Source organism: Podarcis melisellensis (assembly GCF_964234715.1).
Source record: "Podarcis melisellensis genome assembly, chromosome: 8".
Classification (NCBI taxonomy): domain Eukaryota; kingdom Metazoa; phylum Chordata; class Lepidosauria; order Squamata; family Lacertidae; genus Podarcis; species Podarcis melisellensis.
The window spans coordinates 87309724-87327513 of record NC_138540.1 but is presented as its reverse complement, the minus strand read 5'-3'; the positions used below and the strand labels follow the sequence as shown (position 1 = coordinate 87327513).

At 48.3% G+C, this 17790-nt stretch overlaps 1 protein-coding gene and 1 long non-coding RNA gene across 2 annotated transcripts in view; one reads left to right on the top strand and one right to left on the bottom strand.

The window, feature by feature from the left end:
• EXOC3L2 (exocyst complex component 3 like 2) overlaps positions 1 to 17790 on the top strand; it is a 53231-nt gene that overhangs the window by 3084 nt on the left and 32357 nt on the right. The window contains exon 2 of the mRNA XM_081921980.1: positions 9349 to 10046. Within this exon, the coding sequence (XP_081778106.1) occupies positions 9371 to 10046 (676 nt within the window). The 5' untranslated portion in view covers positions 9349 to 9370. The remainder of the gene's footprint in view (positions 1 to 9348; positions 10047 to 17790) is intronic.
• The window catches only part of LOC309376260, a 40196-nt gene that overhangs the window by 19412 nt on the left and 2994 nt on the right, over positions 1 to 17790 (bottom strand). The window lies entirely within an intron of this gene.

The window sequence follows — 17790 nt, the reverse complement described above, 5'->3', positions numbered from 1 at the left end:
CCTCTTCCCTCGCCCCTCCATCTATTGCAGATCGCAAGTGTGGGGGGGGGGTTGGGGGGTATATTCACCTTAAAGTGGGGAGAAGGGCTGCAGCCCATTGGCAGAACTTTACATCTGTTTGCCAGGCCTAATGTCCCAGGTAAACTTCCCTCCATATAAGGTGCATTGCCCATTCCGAAATTCTGCGCCAATTGCAGGTGTGCAGAGTGATTTGCGCTGAATGGTTTGTTGTAGGTCGAGAAGGATTTCTGACTCTCGACTGTTTCATAACATCAGCAACAAAACTGCTATGCTCACCTGAGCTGGAGTCAGGAGTTGCGGGGAATATCTGGTTCTGGAATGGAAACAGGCTCAGAGTGAATGGTCAGAGGCATTCTGCCCTTAAATTCTAAGTGTTATGTCTTGTATGGCTACTGGGCTCTTGTTGGTTGATCTTGGGGGGGGGGGTTCCTAGTAAAATTCAGCAAGCCTGCAGTCTGCCTGCCTCTTAGGTACAGCTCCTGGCAATGAATGTGCCTCCTCTCAAGGAGGAGGAGGAAGCAGAACGGTTGATGCCCACATATACCGTATTTTTCGCTCCATAAGACACACCTGACCATAAGACGCACCTAGTTTTTAGAGGAGGAGAACAAGGGGAAAAATATTCTGAACGAAACAGTGGATGTGTGATTTTTTTGGTGCAGAATCTAGCCATGGACATGCTATGTGATCTGATGGTGAATTTGGGGTGACCCAATGCAAAAATCCTGAGGATTCATGTGCTTTTACCTCCCCCCACCCAGGCAGCCTCCTTTATCTCTAGAGTCCCTTATCTCCCTCCCAATCGCTTGCTGATCAGCTGATCAGCTGCTTCCTTTCAACACCCCCTTCCCTCTTGTTTGCCTTAGTGTCTTTTCCTTAGCTGGAACAGTCTTTTGCTCCTCCTTTTCTTCTAATTTCTCTCCTCATTGCTTTAATCTTCCTGTCTCCTCTCCTTGCAAGTTCATTGTCTTTACCTCCCCACTCCCAGGCAGCCTCCTTTATCTCAAAATCCCTTATCTCCCTCCCGATCAGCGGCTATTCGCTTCATAAGATGCACAAACATTTCCCCTTACTTTTTAGGAGGAAAAACGTGTGTCTTATGGAGCGAAAAATACGGTAGGTTGCCAATGGGGCTGAATTTATGCTGGGGCTCCCCAGAGCTCAGCCTTGAGAGAAAAAACAAGAAAGGCTTTGGGCTTTTTAGGGACCAACAATTTTGCTGTGGCAGATTTAAAGCACCTCTCTATTAAGGTGCCCCAGTGTTCTTGGGGTTGTTTTTTGCTGCAGTGCAAAAAGAAAAAAACGGCAGCCACACCACAGCTTCCACCAGCCCAAGTCGCGTGACGCTGGTCGTGTGGCTTTGCTGGCTGGTGCTGATAGTGAAGACTGTGACTCAGCGCCAGTGAAACCAGTCATATGATTCTGGGACAGGTGGCAGTGTGGCAGGGCTGGTTGGGACTGATAGGAAATGTAATCCATGATGCCTGGAGGGCACTGGGTTGGGGAACTCCGGCTTCTAAGAATACAACAAGGCCTCCTGTGTAGCTATTTAGAAGCTACAGCTGCTCCCCTACGAAGAAAGCTTGCAGAGTTTGGGACTTTTTAGTCCAAAATTTCTTAATTTCCTCACACCTCCACCACATATGTATTATTGTTCCTATTTCTTGGGTGGCTTTCAAACAGGATTGGACCAATTCATGGAGGAGGAGAGGGCTCTCAATGGCTACTAGCCATGATGATGATGATGATGATAATAATAATAATAATAATAATAATAATAATAATAATAATAATAATAATAATAATTTATTTATACCCCGCCCATCTGGCTGAGTTTCCCCAGCCACTCTGGGCAGCTCCCAATAGAGTGTTAAAAACAATACAGTAAAAACTTCCCTAAACAGGGCTACCCTCAGATGTCTTTTAAAGATAGGATAGCTGCTTATTTCCTTCACATCTGAAGGGAGGGCGTTCCACAAGGTGGGTGCCCCTACCAAGAAGGCCCTCTGCCTGGTTCCCTGTAACCTCACTTCCCGCAATGAGGGAACCGCCAGAAGACACTCGGCACTGGACCTCAGTGTCCGGGCTGAACGATGGGGGTGGAGACGCTCCTTCAGGTATACAGGATAGAGGCTGTTTAGGGCTTTCAAGGTCAGCACCAACACTTTGAATTGTGCTCGGAAACGTACTTTGCTCTTTGGTCAGAGGCAATAAATGCTTCTGGATCCCAGTTGCTGGAACCCATTAGGAGATAGTGTTTCTCTTGTGCCCGGATCCTGGTTGCTGGTTTCCCACAAGAGGCAGCTGGTCAGCCACTGTGAGAACAGGGGTGCTGGACTTTAGCCGCTTATACATTATAAGGAGCGCGACTCTCTGCTGTGAGTATATATACACGCAGGCTCTCCTCCTTGAGAAAAAACCGGTTTCCTGCCTCTCCATCCTGCTGTGTAATTTCCTTGTCTCCCAGAACTTCTGCGAAATTATGACTCAGGGTCTCCCAAATGGCCGGCCGCTCTAGAAGAATGGCCCCACTTCCAGCCCCCACCCCCACCCCAAGGTCAGATCCGTACCACCACTCAGAGCACACCCTGAGTGGGAAGAAACAGCGGGGATTCTCATTAAGACCCCTGGCATTCAAGCGGGCCGCAATGCCAGAAACACGTACAGTACTGACTGTGTAGGAATGCAAGAAACTGCCTATGTTGTTGTTGTTTAGTCGTTTAGTGGTGTCCGCCTCTTCGTGACCCCCTGGACCAGAGCACGCCAGGCACTCCTGTCTTCCACTGGCTCCTGCAGTTTGGTCAAACTCATGCTGGTAGCTTCGAGAACACTGTCCCACCATCTCGTCCTCTGCCGTCCCCTTCTCCTTGCGCCCTCCATCTTTCCCAACATCAGGGTCTTTTCCAAGGAGTCTTCTCTTCTCATGAGGTGGCCAAAGTCTTGGAGCCTCAACTTCAGGATCTGTCCTTCCAGTGAGCACTCAGGGCTGATTTCCTTCAGAATGGATCGGTTTGATCTTCTTGCAGTCCATGGGACTCTCATGAGTCTCCTCCAGCACCAGAATTCAGAAGCACCCATTCCTCGGCGATCAGCCTTCTTTGTGGTCCAGCTCTCACTTCCAGTATCACTGCATTGGTACCTCGGGTTACATACGCTTCAGGTTACAGACTCCGCTAACCCAAAAACAGTACCTCGGGTTAAGAACTTTGCTTCAGGATGAGAACAGAAATCGTGCTCCGGCGGAGCAGCAGCAACGGGAGGCCCCATTAGCTAAAGTGGTGCTTCAGGTTAAGAACAGTTTCAGCTTAATAAAGGACCTCCGGAACGAATTAAGTACTTAACCAGAGGTACCACTGTACTGGGAAAACCATAGCTTTAACTATATGGACGCAATAAATTACCTTAGCCTCAGGAAACTGGCCCACCTAGTTCAGTAATGTCTGCACTGACTGGCAGCAGCTGTCCAGGATTTCAGGCAGGGGGCACTCCCAGCCCTACCCAGAGATGCTGTCAGCACCTGAACCCAGGACCTTCTGCATCCAAAGCAGGTGTCCGCAAACGGGAGCATTTACATGGGGATAAAAGGGAGGAGAGAGATTTCTGAAACTGGATTGTCGCCTCTGTATGTGTTGCAGCTGCGATGTGGACAAACAAGAGTCAGAAAGAGGATTTTAGAAAGAAGGAAGGAAAGAAAAAGATCTCAATGATCTCTCTTGCAGGGTCCCTCCCCTCTGCCTTCCCAGAATGAGGGCAGTTTTAAGAGAAGGCAGGTCACATGGCAGCAAGGGGAGGGTCCATAGACCGGCAGGTAAATCTGCTGTCAGCTGGTCATTTGAGACACTTCCACACAGAGAGAGGTTCAGCTGGCAGCTGGCTGGCGTGAAAAAGCAGGAGCGAAAAAGCCCCTTCTGCCAACAGGAGCATGGAAACTCAGGTAGGGCTTCCTGTACACTGACTTTGGGTCAGCCCAGCTCTGGGGATTCCCAGTGTGGAAGATCCCTTCTTCATAAACTTCCTGCTCCCACACTGTGGGTCCCTGGTCCCGGCCAAGTCTTTGCAGAGGGGTGCAAGGGTCGAGCAGCGGGCTTGGACCCCTTGCGCGCTCTCTGGGGGCTGCCTTTCCTGGTGCCCCAGATGTGTTTCTATTTATTTTTTAAAAAAACCTTTTTATTGAGTTTTCAGGGGTTTTTCCATTTCAAAATAAACGTTTTACAAACTTTAACATAACGACATCCCTTCTTCTCCTTCCATGGTTCATATTACATATCATACATTCCTGCACATTTTGCTATAACCATTCAAATCAATTTCCCCCTTTTACATCCAATATTGTTTACTCTGTTTATCTTTATGCTGCCAGCGTTTTGAGCGGTGTACAATTATTTTCCATGTATTCAATAATTATTCTCCACTCTTCTTTAAATATACTGTACCTTATTCTTGCTCTCTTATTCTGCGTATTAAGCCTTCAGGTTCTGCATATTCTAACGTCTTAAAGTTGCCAATCCTCTCTATGTGGGACCTCACTCACTTTCCATTTGAGGGCTAACAGAACTATGCAGACCACCTTGTGCTCCTTGGAGAAAAATGGTGGGATGTAAGTGGTTTCATTCGCTTGTCTATTTTCTGACGTGGTTTATGACGACTTCTGTTGTAGTTATGTGATTTTTCATGTCGTAAACCGCCCAGAGCATGGTTTGAACAGTGGAAAGGTGGCATACAAGTAAGATTGTGTATGTATAAATGCAATAAAGGTTAAGGGACCCCTGACCATTAGGTCCAGTCATGGCCGACTCTGGGGTTGCGGCACTCATCTCACTTTATTGGCCGAGGGAGCCGGCGTACAGCTTCCGGGTCATGTGGCCAGCATGACTAAGCCGCTTCTGGCGAACCAGAGCAGTGCACGGAAACGCCGTTTACCTTCCTGCCAAAGCGGTACCTATTCATCAACCTGCACTTTGACGTGTTTTGAACTGCTAGGTTGGCAGGAGCAGGGACCGAGCAACGGGAGCTCACCCCGTCACAGGGATTCGAACCGCCAACCTTCTGATTGGCAAGCCCTAGGCTCTGTGGTTTAACCCACAGCGCCACGTTTTATTTACCCATATATGCACCTGAGTTTTGATGGAGGGAGTGCACCTCAAAGAGTGCCTCTGGTTGCTTCTCCTAGAGCTTCATCAAAGCTGGGGGGGCCAGAGCAGAAGGCAGCCATGCTCCACAATCTCTCAATAATAATAATAATAATAATAATAATAATAATAATAATAATAATTTATTTATACCCCGCCCATAGGCTGGGTTTCCCCAGCCACTCTCGGCAGCTTCCAACAAAACACTAAAATACAATTACCTATTAAACATTAAAAGCTTCCCTAAACAGGGCTGCCTTCAGATGTCTTCTAAAAGTTTGGTAGTTATTTTTCTCTTTGACATCTGGTGGGAGGGTGTTCCACAGGGTGGGTGCCACCACCGAGAAGGCCCTCTGCCTGGTTCCCTGTAACTTGGCTTCTCGCAGTGAGGGAACCACCAGAAGGCCCCCAGCGCTGGACCTCAGTGTCCGGGAAGAACGATGGGGGTGGAGACGCTCCTTCAGACACTCCCAGCTAGCCTCCATGGAGTTCTACTGCCCCACATGCTTTTGCTGTTTCCAAAAACCTCCGGCAAAAGGAGACTTTTTTTCCTGTGCTGACATCAGGCTCCCCATAACCCTGGCGCCCTCTCTCTCCCAACTTTTTTTTTATCTCTGCCCATTACTCAGGGCGGATAAAGGACAGTAATTGCCTTGTTAATCACTCTTAATGGTCCTGTCCTCTGGTCTCTTTGTTTCTTAATGGCACCTCTATCAACTGATCTCCTGAACAGGAAAGCCAGTGTAGTCTGTACTTTGACAACCCCTGTCAGCGCACCTTCCTTCTCTAAACACTGATTAAACCCCAACAGCCAGGAATCTAGGGGGAGTCAGGGCACCCAGAAACCCGGGGGAGTCAGGGCACCCCCAAATCCATAACAGTGCAATAAGTCAGACCTAGGTTAGATCTGCAAGGCATTTGTTGCTATGGGCTGACTGTTGGCTTAACGGCAAAGGCAGACCTGGGCTGAAGACATGTTTCTGTTTTCACCTTTTCTTAAATATCAGGGCCTAGCGAGCTTCTGAAACTTTCATGTACACCTCCCTCTATGCTTTGCCCCCCCCATCCTGTTCCTCTCTTAAGCTCGCATTTCAGCACAATTGCAATAAGCACACATGGTTATGCTATACAGTGGTACCTCGCAAGACGAAATTACCGTATTTTTTGCTCTATAGGACTCACTCGTTCCCTCCTAAAAAGTAAGTGGAAATGTGTGTGCGTCTTATGGAGCGAATGCAGGCTGCGCAGCTATCCCAGAAGCCAGAACAGCAAGAGGGATTGCTGCTTTCGCTGCGCAGCGATCCCTCTTGCTGTTCTGGCTTCTGAGATTCAGAATATATTTTTTCTTGTTTTCCTCCTCCAAAAACTAGGTGCGTCTTGTGGTCTGGTGCGTCTTATAGAGCGAAAAATACGGTAATTTGTTCTGCGAGTTTTTTCATTCTGCAAGTTTTTTCGTCTTGCGAAGCACGGATTCCCTGGGCATTAACGGTTTTAAGAAAAAGGAAACAAACTCGCAAGACGTTTTCGTCTTGCGAAGCAAGCCCATAGGGAAATTCATCTTGCGAAGCAACTCAAAAAACGAAAAACTCTTTCGTCTTGCGAGTTTTTCGTCTTACGAGGCATTCGTCTTGCGAGGTACCACTGTATTAAAAACGGTGTCTGTCTGCCACAAGATGACGTTGGTCTTTCTTGAGCTACAGCAAAGATGGAGGTGGTTTTGCTTCAGGTAGTAAATGAGTCAGTGCAGAATAAAAGCAGAGTCAGGTGTCACCCGGAAGGTGACCATTCGGTGGGGCTTCATCCCTTCAGGGTAATCCTTTGAGGTCAGAGTGAGAGGAGTGGTTTTGGGTTTGTTCAGTTGTTTTCCTTTTTTAAAATAATTTCTTTAATTCATTTTTCTTTTTCATTCCATACATACATCTCAGATTCTTAACATTTACTATTCCTCCCTCCCTCCCTCCCCTCCAGGGCTTCCCCCAACTTCCGCTTCTGGTTTGGTTCTATTTTCACCCCCTTAACAGAAAAAGTTATTTATAACATAACATCAAACCTAAAAACATAAAAATGAAAGTAAATACACCATCATATTTCACTATCTTCTAAACATTTTCTGATGCTGATAATGGGAATGTTTATTTAAATCCTGCCCTCAAGTATTGACTTTGTTTCTGCAAATATAATATGAATGGTTCCCACTCTTTTTCAAAGTCTCTGTTGTCTTTTTCTCTTAGTCTGTCATTTTTGCCAGTTCTGCATAGTTCATCAGCTTCTCTTGCCGTTCTCCTTTAGTTGGTGTTTCTCCAGTTTTCCAATTTTGTGCAGTCAACATTCTTGCTGCTGTAGTGGCATACATAAATAAAGTACTTTTTCCTTTTCTGATCTCACCTGTGGGCATTACATTGGATTCTTCACCGTTCGCAGCGTGTGTCCAGGGCGTGTGAGAGAGCGCATGGATGGGTCAAGTACATAGGCTCATGCTCCTCGGGGGTGTCCATTGTGATAGACCGAGGTGCCCCAGAGAGACCATAACCCCCTGGGTTTGAGGCCAGGGTAGGGATGTGATTGCTCACATGAGAGATGGGTCAGGATGCCAGCACAATACTGTTCTGTTCTGCTTTCTCATCTGTACGTTTGATGCATTTGTGGTGACCTGCATCTGTACGCCTTGGCTGTTGTGGATTGACGTCTGTGTGGCCTGGTGGCACGATAAATTGTATATTGATTTTGTTTTGCAGAGTGTTCCATATACAGCATGTGTCTTGGGGTAAGGATGTCGGAGGGGTGTGTGTTGTTGGGTGGCCAGTCTCAGCGATCGGGGAGAGGGAGGGAGAGGTTGTAGGGCTGATGGACTGATAATCCCCACTGAGCTGAGTTTTTGGTTTGAGTTTCCACTGAAATGAGGCTGCATTTTAATGTTTTAATGTTGCATTTTAATCTTGTTGTTTTTTTGAGTTGTATTTCAATCAATTGGTTTCATATCTGCTGTTAGCTGCCCTGAGCCCGGTCTTGGCTGGGGAGGGCGGGGTATAAATAAAATTGATACCTGTGAAAAACAAGCAAAGACCCCAAAGCATTATTATTGTTGTTATTGTTGTTGTTTTGGTTTTTTAAAAGATATTTATTAAAATTTTCAATATTAATACAATAAAAAAAATTTTCAAAAAGAAAAAAATAACAAAAATACAAAAAATAAAAATAATTAAAAACACACAAAGTTTCCATGACTTATTTTCCATTAACTTATTTCCCAGACCTCCTCATACCTCCCTTTTTTGTATTCCAATTCAAATTGCTAGTTCAGCAAATCCTTATCAATCAGCTTTAACCTACTTCTAAACCTTTTTTCCATATTCTCTTAAACATTACAGTTGGAAACCACTTAATTTCTATCAGACATCGTTCTAACATTCATTGATTTTGCAATATTTCTGTAAATAGTCTTTGAATTTCTTCCAATCTTCTTTGTTATTGTTGTTGTTGTCGCTGTTGTTGTTATACCCCTCCCATCTGAATGGGTTGCCTCAGCTCCCCTGGGCGGCTTCCAACATATATAAAAACAGAAGGAAACATTACACATTAAATGTCAGCATCGCCCTTGAGCCAGTGCCACTAACTGGACTCATCCACTTCAGCCCTGACTGGGCTAGGTGAGCTGGGCAGCACTTCCAGAGACCACCTTCTGGACAGGAACAGGTCAAAGTGCTGTGGACTCACAGCTTAGAGTTGTGAGCACCGGATTCACTCCAACAAGAAGACAGTCGTCGCACAGCAGAGTACAGCAGAGTATAAACGACTCGGAGAGCAGCTCTGTAGAATATCTTCTTTATTCTATCTACAACTATTATACACAACTATATACAGAGCTTAATGAGGTCTAAGCATAAATGAATGCTGCACTGCGCTGAGTGTCTGCAGCTGCTCTTAGCAGCAACCTTATCTATACACACGATCTCTAACACTCAGTCTCTCTCTCTCTGACACACTGACTGACTAGACTGATTCTTTGATGTGGTGCTGGAGCAGAATAAGTAGAGAGCAGAACACTGCTCCTCCTCTCTGGAGAATCAGCAGAGATCATCAGCAGATTCTTGGATATGGGAGGGGTGAAATCTCATTGAAATGTTCAGAATGTCTCCCCGAAACCTCCTCAGGCTCTCCCATTGCAACCACTTGACCATTTCCCCACCTTCCCTTCCAGGTCCTGCAGTGCGCTGGCTGCCATGCCGGTCCTTAAGAACCCCTGCAAGCTCAAAATGGCCAACGGCGACACCAGCGGCGGCTCGCTGATCCTCGAGAAGGAAAGCCACCGGGGAACCAACCCTTTTGAGGAAGACCTTGAGGAGAACGAGAGAGACTCTTTCCTGGGCAGCGACTCCCCTGAGAGCAGGAACCCTTCCCCGGACGGCGGTGGTGGCACCTTCGAGCGGGGCCTTTTCAACGGCAGCCCCGAGGGGCGCTACAGGCGACGGGCGACGCTGGAGAAGCTGGTGGGGCTGTCCCCCTTCCGCATGGGCAAAGGGAAGAAGAGCGGGGAGAAGAAGTCCCCCGGGGAGAAGGGGTCAGACAGGAGGTCCTTTTTGGGCCGCATGATGATCCCTTTGACGGAGGGCAACCAGGGGACCCCAGAGAAGAGGAAGACCCGGCGCAGCTCCGAAGACTTCAGCCTGCTCCAGCTCCTGAATGGCCGCCGCAAGGAGAGCCTCTACGGTCTCGACTGCGGCCTGTCGGAGAAGGAGAACGGCGGTGGGGGAGACAAGCGCATGTCCTTCCTCAAGATCGGGCTGGGAGGGAAGGTGCGCAGGGCTTCGCTGGTGGAGAAGCTCAACCAGACCGAGGTGCCGGATCCGGCCCCCGTCACAGAGGAGGCCGAGGTCAAGGTCAAGGAGCCGCTCTCGGGTGAGTCTGTCATTTTTGACTTCTTCAGCAGGAGAGTTCCCCAGACTTCATGTTGGAGCTGTTGTTAATAATAATAATAATAATAATAATAATAATAATAATAATAATAATAATTTATTTGTACCCCGCCCATCTGGCTGGGTCTCCCCAGCCACTCTGGGCAGGTTCCAACAAAAATTTAAAAATACATGTCACACATTAAAAACTTCCCTGAACAGGGCTGCCTTCAGATGTCTTCTAAATGTCAGGTACAGTGGTACCTCTGGTTACGTACTTAATTCGTTCCGGAGGTCCGTTCTTAACCTAAAACTGTTCTTAACCTGAAGCACCACTTTAGCTAATGGGGCCTCCTGCTGCTGCAAAGTTCTTAACCCGAAACAATATTTCGGGGTTAGTGGAGTCTGTAACCTGAAGCGTATGTAACCCAAGGTACCACTGTGGTTGTTTATCTCTTTGACATTTGCTGGGAGGGCGCCACCACTGAGAAGGCCCTCTGCCTGGTTCCCTGTAGCTTTGCTTCTCGCACTGAGGGAACTGCCAGAAGGCCCTTGGCGCTGGACCTCAGCGTCCGGGCTGAACAATGGGGGGTGGAGATGCTCCTTCAGGTATACTGGACCGAGGCCGTTTAGGGCTTTAAACAACACTTTGAATTGTGCTCGGAAACATACTGGGAGCCAACGTAGGCCTTTCAAGACTGGTGGTATGTGGTCTCGGCAGGCACCCAAAGTCCCCAGTCTAGCTGCCGCATTCTGGATTAGTTGTGTTGTTCTTGCTTCTATACACAGTGGAACTTTAGTTGCCGAACTTTTCGGCTTTCGAACGCCGACAACCCAGAATACTTCTGTTTTCGAACGTGCCTTGGCTTATTCACTTTTTTCCTCCATTGGTTCACCCCCTAGCTTTTCTGCATTTTTCGAAGCCTCCTAATGTTTAGTCGGAATCTCTTTTCTCGTTGGGTCATCCCCTCTGGAGCAGCGGAAAAGGAGCTTGCTCCTTCTTCTATGTGACAGCCTTTCGCCTATTTGAAAACGGCTGTCGTAGCCCCTTCACAATGTACACTGTTTTGGAGAGAGCTGGTGTGTGCAGTGCTGTGCTGGACACTGTGCAAAGGCAGGACACTGGGCAAGCCAGCTTCCTATCATAGAATCATAGAATCATAGAGTTGGAAGAGACCACAAGGGCCATCGAGTCCAACCCCTGCCAAGCAGGAAACACCATCAGAGCACTCCTGACATATGGTTGTCAAGCCTCTGCTTAAAGACCTCCAAAGAAGGAGACTCCACCACACTCCTTGGCAGCAAATTCCACTGTCGAACAGCTCTTACTGTCAGGAAGTTCTTCCTAATGTTTAGGTGGAATCTTCTTTCTTGTAGTTTGGATCCATTGCTCCGCGTCCACTTCTCTGGAGCAGCAGAAAACAACCTTTCTCCCTCCTCTATGTGACATCCTTTTATATATTTGAACATGGCTATCATATCACCCCTTAACCTCCTCTTCTCCAGGCTAAACATGCCCAGCTCCCTTAGCTGTTCCTCACAAGGCATCGTTTCCAGGCCTTTGACCATTTTGGTTGCCCTCCTCTGGACACGTTCCAGTTTGTCAGTGTCCTTCTTGAACTGTGGTGCCCAGAACTGGACACAGTACTCCAGGTGAGGTCTGACCAGAGCAGAATACAGTGGCACTATTACTTCCCTTGATCTAGATGCTATACTCCTATTGATACAGCCCAGAATTGCATTGGCTTTTTTAGCTGCCGCGTCACACTGTTGGCTCATGTCAAGTTTGTGGTCAACCAAGACTCTTCTGACGGGATCAGCCTTGGCCCAGAACCTCACAGAATCGACCCGGCCGTTTCTCACCGAAAAGTCTTTAATGTTCAGCTGTTGAAAGTTGTGCCTTGGCAGCTGATCTTGAGCTGTCTGCAAAGTCCTTCTCAAGGGGACTGGAAACAAGACCTGATGGTTTTATTTTTTTCCCTCTTCGCTCCAGGGCCAGCCTGTTTACTCAGGTTATGGCTGGGGATAAGCTAATGAAGGGGTCTTTCTTTTTTGCTTTTTGTTCTCCCCGGCTCATTGTTCCAGCCTAATTGACCCTGCTGATTGCAGGGGTAAGAAATGCAGCCCATTGACCTTGCTGGGGAATGTGCCCAGAGGGAAGGAAAAAGACTCCAAGAGCTCTGGGAGAGAGCAGGGCAAAGGGGGGAAATGAATATGCAGAACCAATTCAACTTTGCTCCGCAAGCCTGGAGAGAGCCTTCCTTCCTCTCCCAAAATTTCAGCCCGCTTGCCAAAGATAGCCTCCATCACCCTAGCCTAGATTGCAAGACTGAAAACAAACCCCCCTCTCCCTATAAAACTGTGTCTCACGCCTCTGTTTGCTTGCTTGTCTGCCTGGCTGCCTTCCGCTGTTCCAGCACAGAATCATAGCATTGTTGAGTTGGAAGGGACCACAAGGGTCATCTAGTCCAACCCGCTGCAACGCAGAAATCGTTTGCCCAACGTGACCCGCAAAACACCCATTTTGAAGATCTGCGGTGCTCAGAAACCCCCTCCAAAGCATTCTTCTGAATTAAAAAACAACAACCTATAAAACCAGTTATGAATTTGCATTTATATCCTCCAAGCAGTTGAAGGTGACAGACATGGGTCTCTCCTTATTCATCCCATCCCCACAACAACCTTGTGAGGGAGGCTAGGCTGAGAGGTAGGCTAGACTGCCTGCCCCACAAGCCTCATGGCGAAGTGGGGAATTCGAACCCAGGTCTTCCGGGTCCCAGCCTGACATTATAACGAATCGCTGCACCACACTGACTCTTGAATGCAACCAGACGTGGCAATTTGTATTATTTATTTGTTAGTTCTTCAACTAAGGTCCCAGGATGGGCTACAGCAATTTAACCACAGTACTGAAAACGTTTTAAAACAAGTGGTGCTGTGGTCTAAACCACAGAGCCTAGGGCTTGCCGATCAGAAGGTCAGCGGTTCAAATCCCGGCGACGGGGTGAGCTCCCGTTGCTCAGTCCTTCCGGCGGGAAGGTAAACGGAGTTTCTGTGCGTTGCTCTGGTTTCTCCAGAAGCAGCTAAGTCATGCTGGCCACATGACCCGGAAGCTGTCTGCGGACAAAAGCGGGCTCCCTCGGCCTATAGAGCGAGATGAGGGCACAACCCCAGAGTCTTTAGGGGTACCTTTACAGTCACAAAAGGCTCGTAAAAGCATACACCTTGGGCAGGGGTCAGCAAACATTTTCAGCAGGTGGCCAGTCCACTGTCCTTCAGACCTTGTGGGGGGGTGGACAATTTTTTTGGGGGGGGGAGGGAAATGAACGAATTCCTATGCCCCACAAATAACCCAGAGATGCATTTTAAATAAAAGGACACATTCTACTCATGTAAAAACACGCTGATTCCCGGATATTTTCACAATATTACAAACAAACAAACACACAAGACAAACATACATAAATCATAGCTTTATTGAAAATTACAGTTATTAACTTTGTTAAGTGACTTCTTCGCTTCCCCTTGGTTGAATTTCATTGCATGCCCTTTTAACGGTTTTCCAAATCCCAATTCTTATGAAATTTAACTTAAACATCAACATCCTTAAATCTTCACCTTATGGAATTAAACATAACACTTAACATAAATAAAATCTTAAGCCAATTAAGTATCTACAAGCTATTTTCAGTTAATTTAACTTAACAAAATTAACTAGATAATCATTAAATTTATTCCACTCTTCCTGATACTCCTCCTCCTTCTGGTCGCGGACTCTTCCGGTTAGGTCGGCTAGCTCCGAAAAATTGTTAAGGAATTTTGTTTACTTGATTGGGGGGGCAGCTGCCCCCCCAGCTATGCCCATGGCTGCAGCCCCTCTCTTCCGCCAAGGGGCTGCTGTAGAGGTGACATGGGGGGCTGCCAAAGAGGCAACAAAACTGGCCTCCTAGGGGCAGACTGCAGTAGGCAATGCATTCCCGACCGTCCCTCTACATCCTGCCGCCTGAGGCCATCGCCTCACCTTGCCTCATGGGTGGGTCGGCCCTGCCTGAGAGTGTCTGCAGGGAAGGAGGCTGGTTTTCAGGTCCTCAGAGCCTGGGTCCCCAACGCGAGCACCTCCAATTGGACCCTGAAACGACCTGGCAACCCTCTCTGCTGTTGCGAAACAGGGGTTTCTATGGCTGAACGGAAGCGGCCCAATTTTGCCCAGGTTGTCCAGCGCCAGGGGGCTTCCATCCCACCCTGGCCGGCAGGGGTCAAACTTGTGTTTCTGTATCCGTGCGTCTGCCATCCCGTGCGGGGAAGATCTGGAGTCCTGGCAGCCGTTCCGCCCAGGGCGGTGGGAGGCTGCTATATAAATACACAGCGGAGGCAGCAAACGGAAGCAATAAGTTAAACAACATGTTTCTGGTGCTGGGAGAGGTGAGGACTGCGGCTGGGAGCCAGTTCTGTCGCCCCTCTCTCCGCCATGGGGCTGCACGCACCGCTGCAACGAGCAGAGCCAGCACCCAAAGTGCCGAGGATGGTGGGGTGCCCCCCGTTCTCCCCGCCCCTTGGCCTGTGGAGCTGTGAGCTTACGGGTGGGGAGCAACCTGTGACCCGTGAGATGTCCTTGGGGCTCCCAGCTCCCATTGGGGTCGGTCAAGCAGGCCCAGGCCATTTAGGATAAATAAAAAAGCATTATTCGGAAGAGCAGTTTGCATGGCCTGCTAAGGTATACTGTAGCACACTCAGATTCAAAACAAGTGGCAATTGCCGTATTTTTCGCTCCATAAGATGCACCTGACCATAAGACGCACCTAGTTTTTAGAGGAGGAAAACAAAACAAAAAATATTTTGAATGAAACAGTGGATGTATGATTTTTGTGGTTCATGCTGTGGCCACAGACATGTGATCAGATGGAGAACTTGGGGTGACCCAATGCAAAAATCCTGAGGATTCATGTGGATCCGTGCTTTATGACCACGTTTTTACACCATTGCAGCCCCAGGCAACAGTGGGTGCGTGATTTTTTTTGGTGCAGGCTGTAGCCATGGACATGCTATGTGATCTGATGGTGATCTGATGGAGATTGTCCGTGGGCCGGACTGGCGCAGTGCGATGCCAGAAATTGTGTCTGTGCATGTCCATGGCGTTGGAAATCGCTTCTGTGCATGCCCAGACGCCGAAAATCATACCTGCGCAGAAGCAATTTTTGACGTCTGGACATGCGCAGACACAATTTCTGGTATCTGCACATGCACAGCTGCGATTCCTGGTGCCATGGACGTGCGCAGGACCCTCTGGACCCCACGTGGAGAAGATACACAAAGAAGGGCCTCAGGAGATGATTTCAGGGTAGGCTTATATAGAAAGTGGCAGTCCTTGAAGTATTGCGGTCCTGAGCCGTTTAAGGCTTTATAGATCAAAACCAGCACTTTAAATTAGGCCTGGAAACTAATTGGTAGCCCGTGCAAGACCGTCTTGCCCGGTGAACAACCTAGCTGCCAAATTCTGCCCCAGCTGGAGTTTCCAAACGGTCTTAAGAGGCGGCCCCACGTATAACGTGATGCAGGATGTCTCAGGTCGTGCCCCATGCGTCTTGTGACATTGTTTCTCACACCAGAGATTAAACACAAGACATAAGGCATCGGGGTTTACAAGCCAGGAAGCGTGGATTCCAAGCAAGCCTGATCACCTTGTAAATATTAGCCCCTGGCTAATGCAGGAATGTGGGTTAGGAAGGGGACAGGAGCTGGGAAATGATGGAAAACCTTGTGACTTGGAACACGGAACAAGGGTGCATTGTCTATGTGCAGAGTCAACATGGGATCGCCAGAGATAATAGCATTAGTGACGGCAACCCCAAAATCCAGCCATCGTTTCAGTCTGTGTGTGGGCAGACATTATCTCCTTGCAAGGTCACACAAAGAGTTGCCGTGAAGTGCCGTCAGACACATAGCCAGACCGAGGACCTCTGGGGTCAGAGGTCATCACTTCCCAGGTTGCTCCAAGACCTTTTTGGTCTGAGATTGGAGGCATCGTGCAGGGAGGAGCTGTCTGAAACCAAACCCTTCACCTAATGCAGTGGTCCCCAAAGGTTTTCATTAGACCACCGTTCCATTGGTTCCATAAAGTCGTTCCCAGTGCCCCTGACTCGGCCCTATAAAAAGCATTCTAGCACTTTGCAAGGTCCGCTAAGGAAGGTAATAACATAATAAAACGCAAAACAGCCAACAATGAATTGCATGTCTAGTCAAAATAAAAGGTAAACTTGTTGTTGTTTAGTCATTTAGTCGTGTCCGACTCTTCGTGACCCCCTGGACCAGAGCACGCCAGGCACTCAGCAACCAGTAGGCTTGGTCTTCGTTGAAGTAGGCTTGGTCTTTATTGAAGACTGTCGCGACAGGATTCCCACCTGCCACCAGGTGGAACAAGATGGAAGCCCCAAACAAAAGAGCCCCCAAACTTTTATTAGCTGCTAATCCCCCATGTTGTTGTTGTTTAGTCGTGTCCGCCTCTTCGTGACCCCCTGGACCAGAGCACGCCAGGCACTCCTGTCTTCCACTGCCTCCCGCACTTTGGTCAAACTCATGCTGGTAGCTTCGAGAACACTGTCCCACCATCTCATCCTCTGCCGTCCCCCTTCTCCTTGTGCCCTCCATCTTTCCCAGCATCAGGGTCTTTTCCAGGGAGTCTTCTCTTCTCAGGACGTGGCCAAAGTCTTGGAGCCTCAGTTTCACGATCTGTCCTTCCAGTGAGCACTCAGGGCTGATTTCCTTAAGGCTGGAGAGGTTTGATCTTCTTGCAGTCCATGGGACTCTCAAGAGTCTCCTCCAGCACCAGAATTCAAAAGCATCCATTCTTCGCCATCAGCCTTCTTTATGGTCCAGCTCTCACTTCCATACATCACTACTGGGAAAACCATAGCTTTTACTATACGGACCTTTGTCAGCAAGGTGATGTCTCTGCTTTTTAAGATGCTGTCTAGGTTTGTCATTGCTTTCCTCCCAAGAAGCAGGCGTCTTTTAATTTCATGACTGCTGTCATCATCTGCAGTGACAAAGGAAAACTAGTTAAATTAATTTGCCCAAATTGATGAACTTGATCCAGAGATACCAGCTTTTCAAAGTCTGATAGTCATTTAACCCTGTCAGTGCCCCCCTGATGTCCTCTTGACCCTTATCACACCGCCTAGGTAATCCTGCTGCCCCCCAAGAGGGAAATACCACATGCTTTGAGAACCACTGACCTATCCCAACCGTAGCTTGGGCAGGACACAGAGAACCAGGGGGCGGGCAGAGGGTGAAGGTTAATGCCACCTTTCTTGCCCTCTTCCTTGCATCCCAGAGGGGCACGCCTTGAGCATGCCAACTATGAGGCTCCAGGCTCATCGCCCTGGTGACCCTTGGCAGGCAGAGAGGTGAGAGCCAGCGCGGTACAATGGTTAGTGTCAGACCAGGACGTGGGAGACCAGGGTTCAAATCTCCACGCAGCCCTGGGACCTTGGGAGCCAGCCTCTGCCTCTCAGCCTACCCTACCTTGCAGGGTTGGTGTGGCAGCTATATGAGCAAGGGGAGAACCATGTGCAGGTCACCTTGCAGGAAAAGGTGGGATATAAATGCAATATACAACAAACAAACAAACCTCCAGTCTGTTACATACACCCCTAGACACACTTTGTTTTGGGTTTTTCGAAATCGTTTTTATTTGATTTTACAAATATAAATTTGTAATGCATATCCACATACAGTGGAACCTCGGTTTT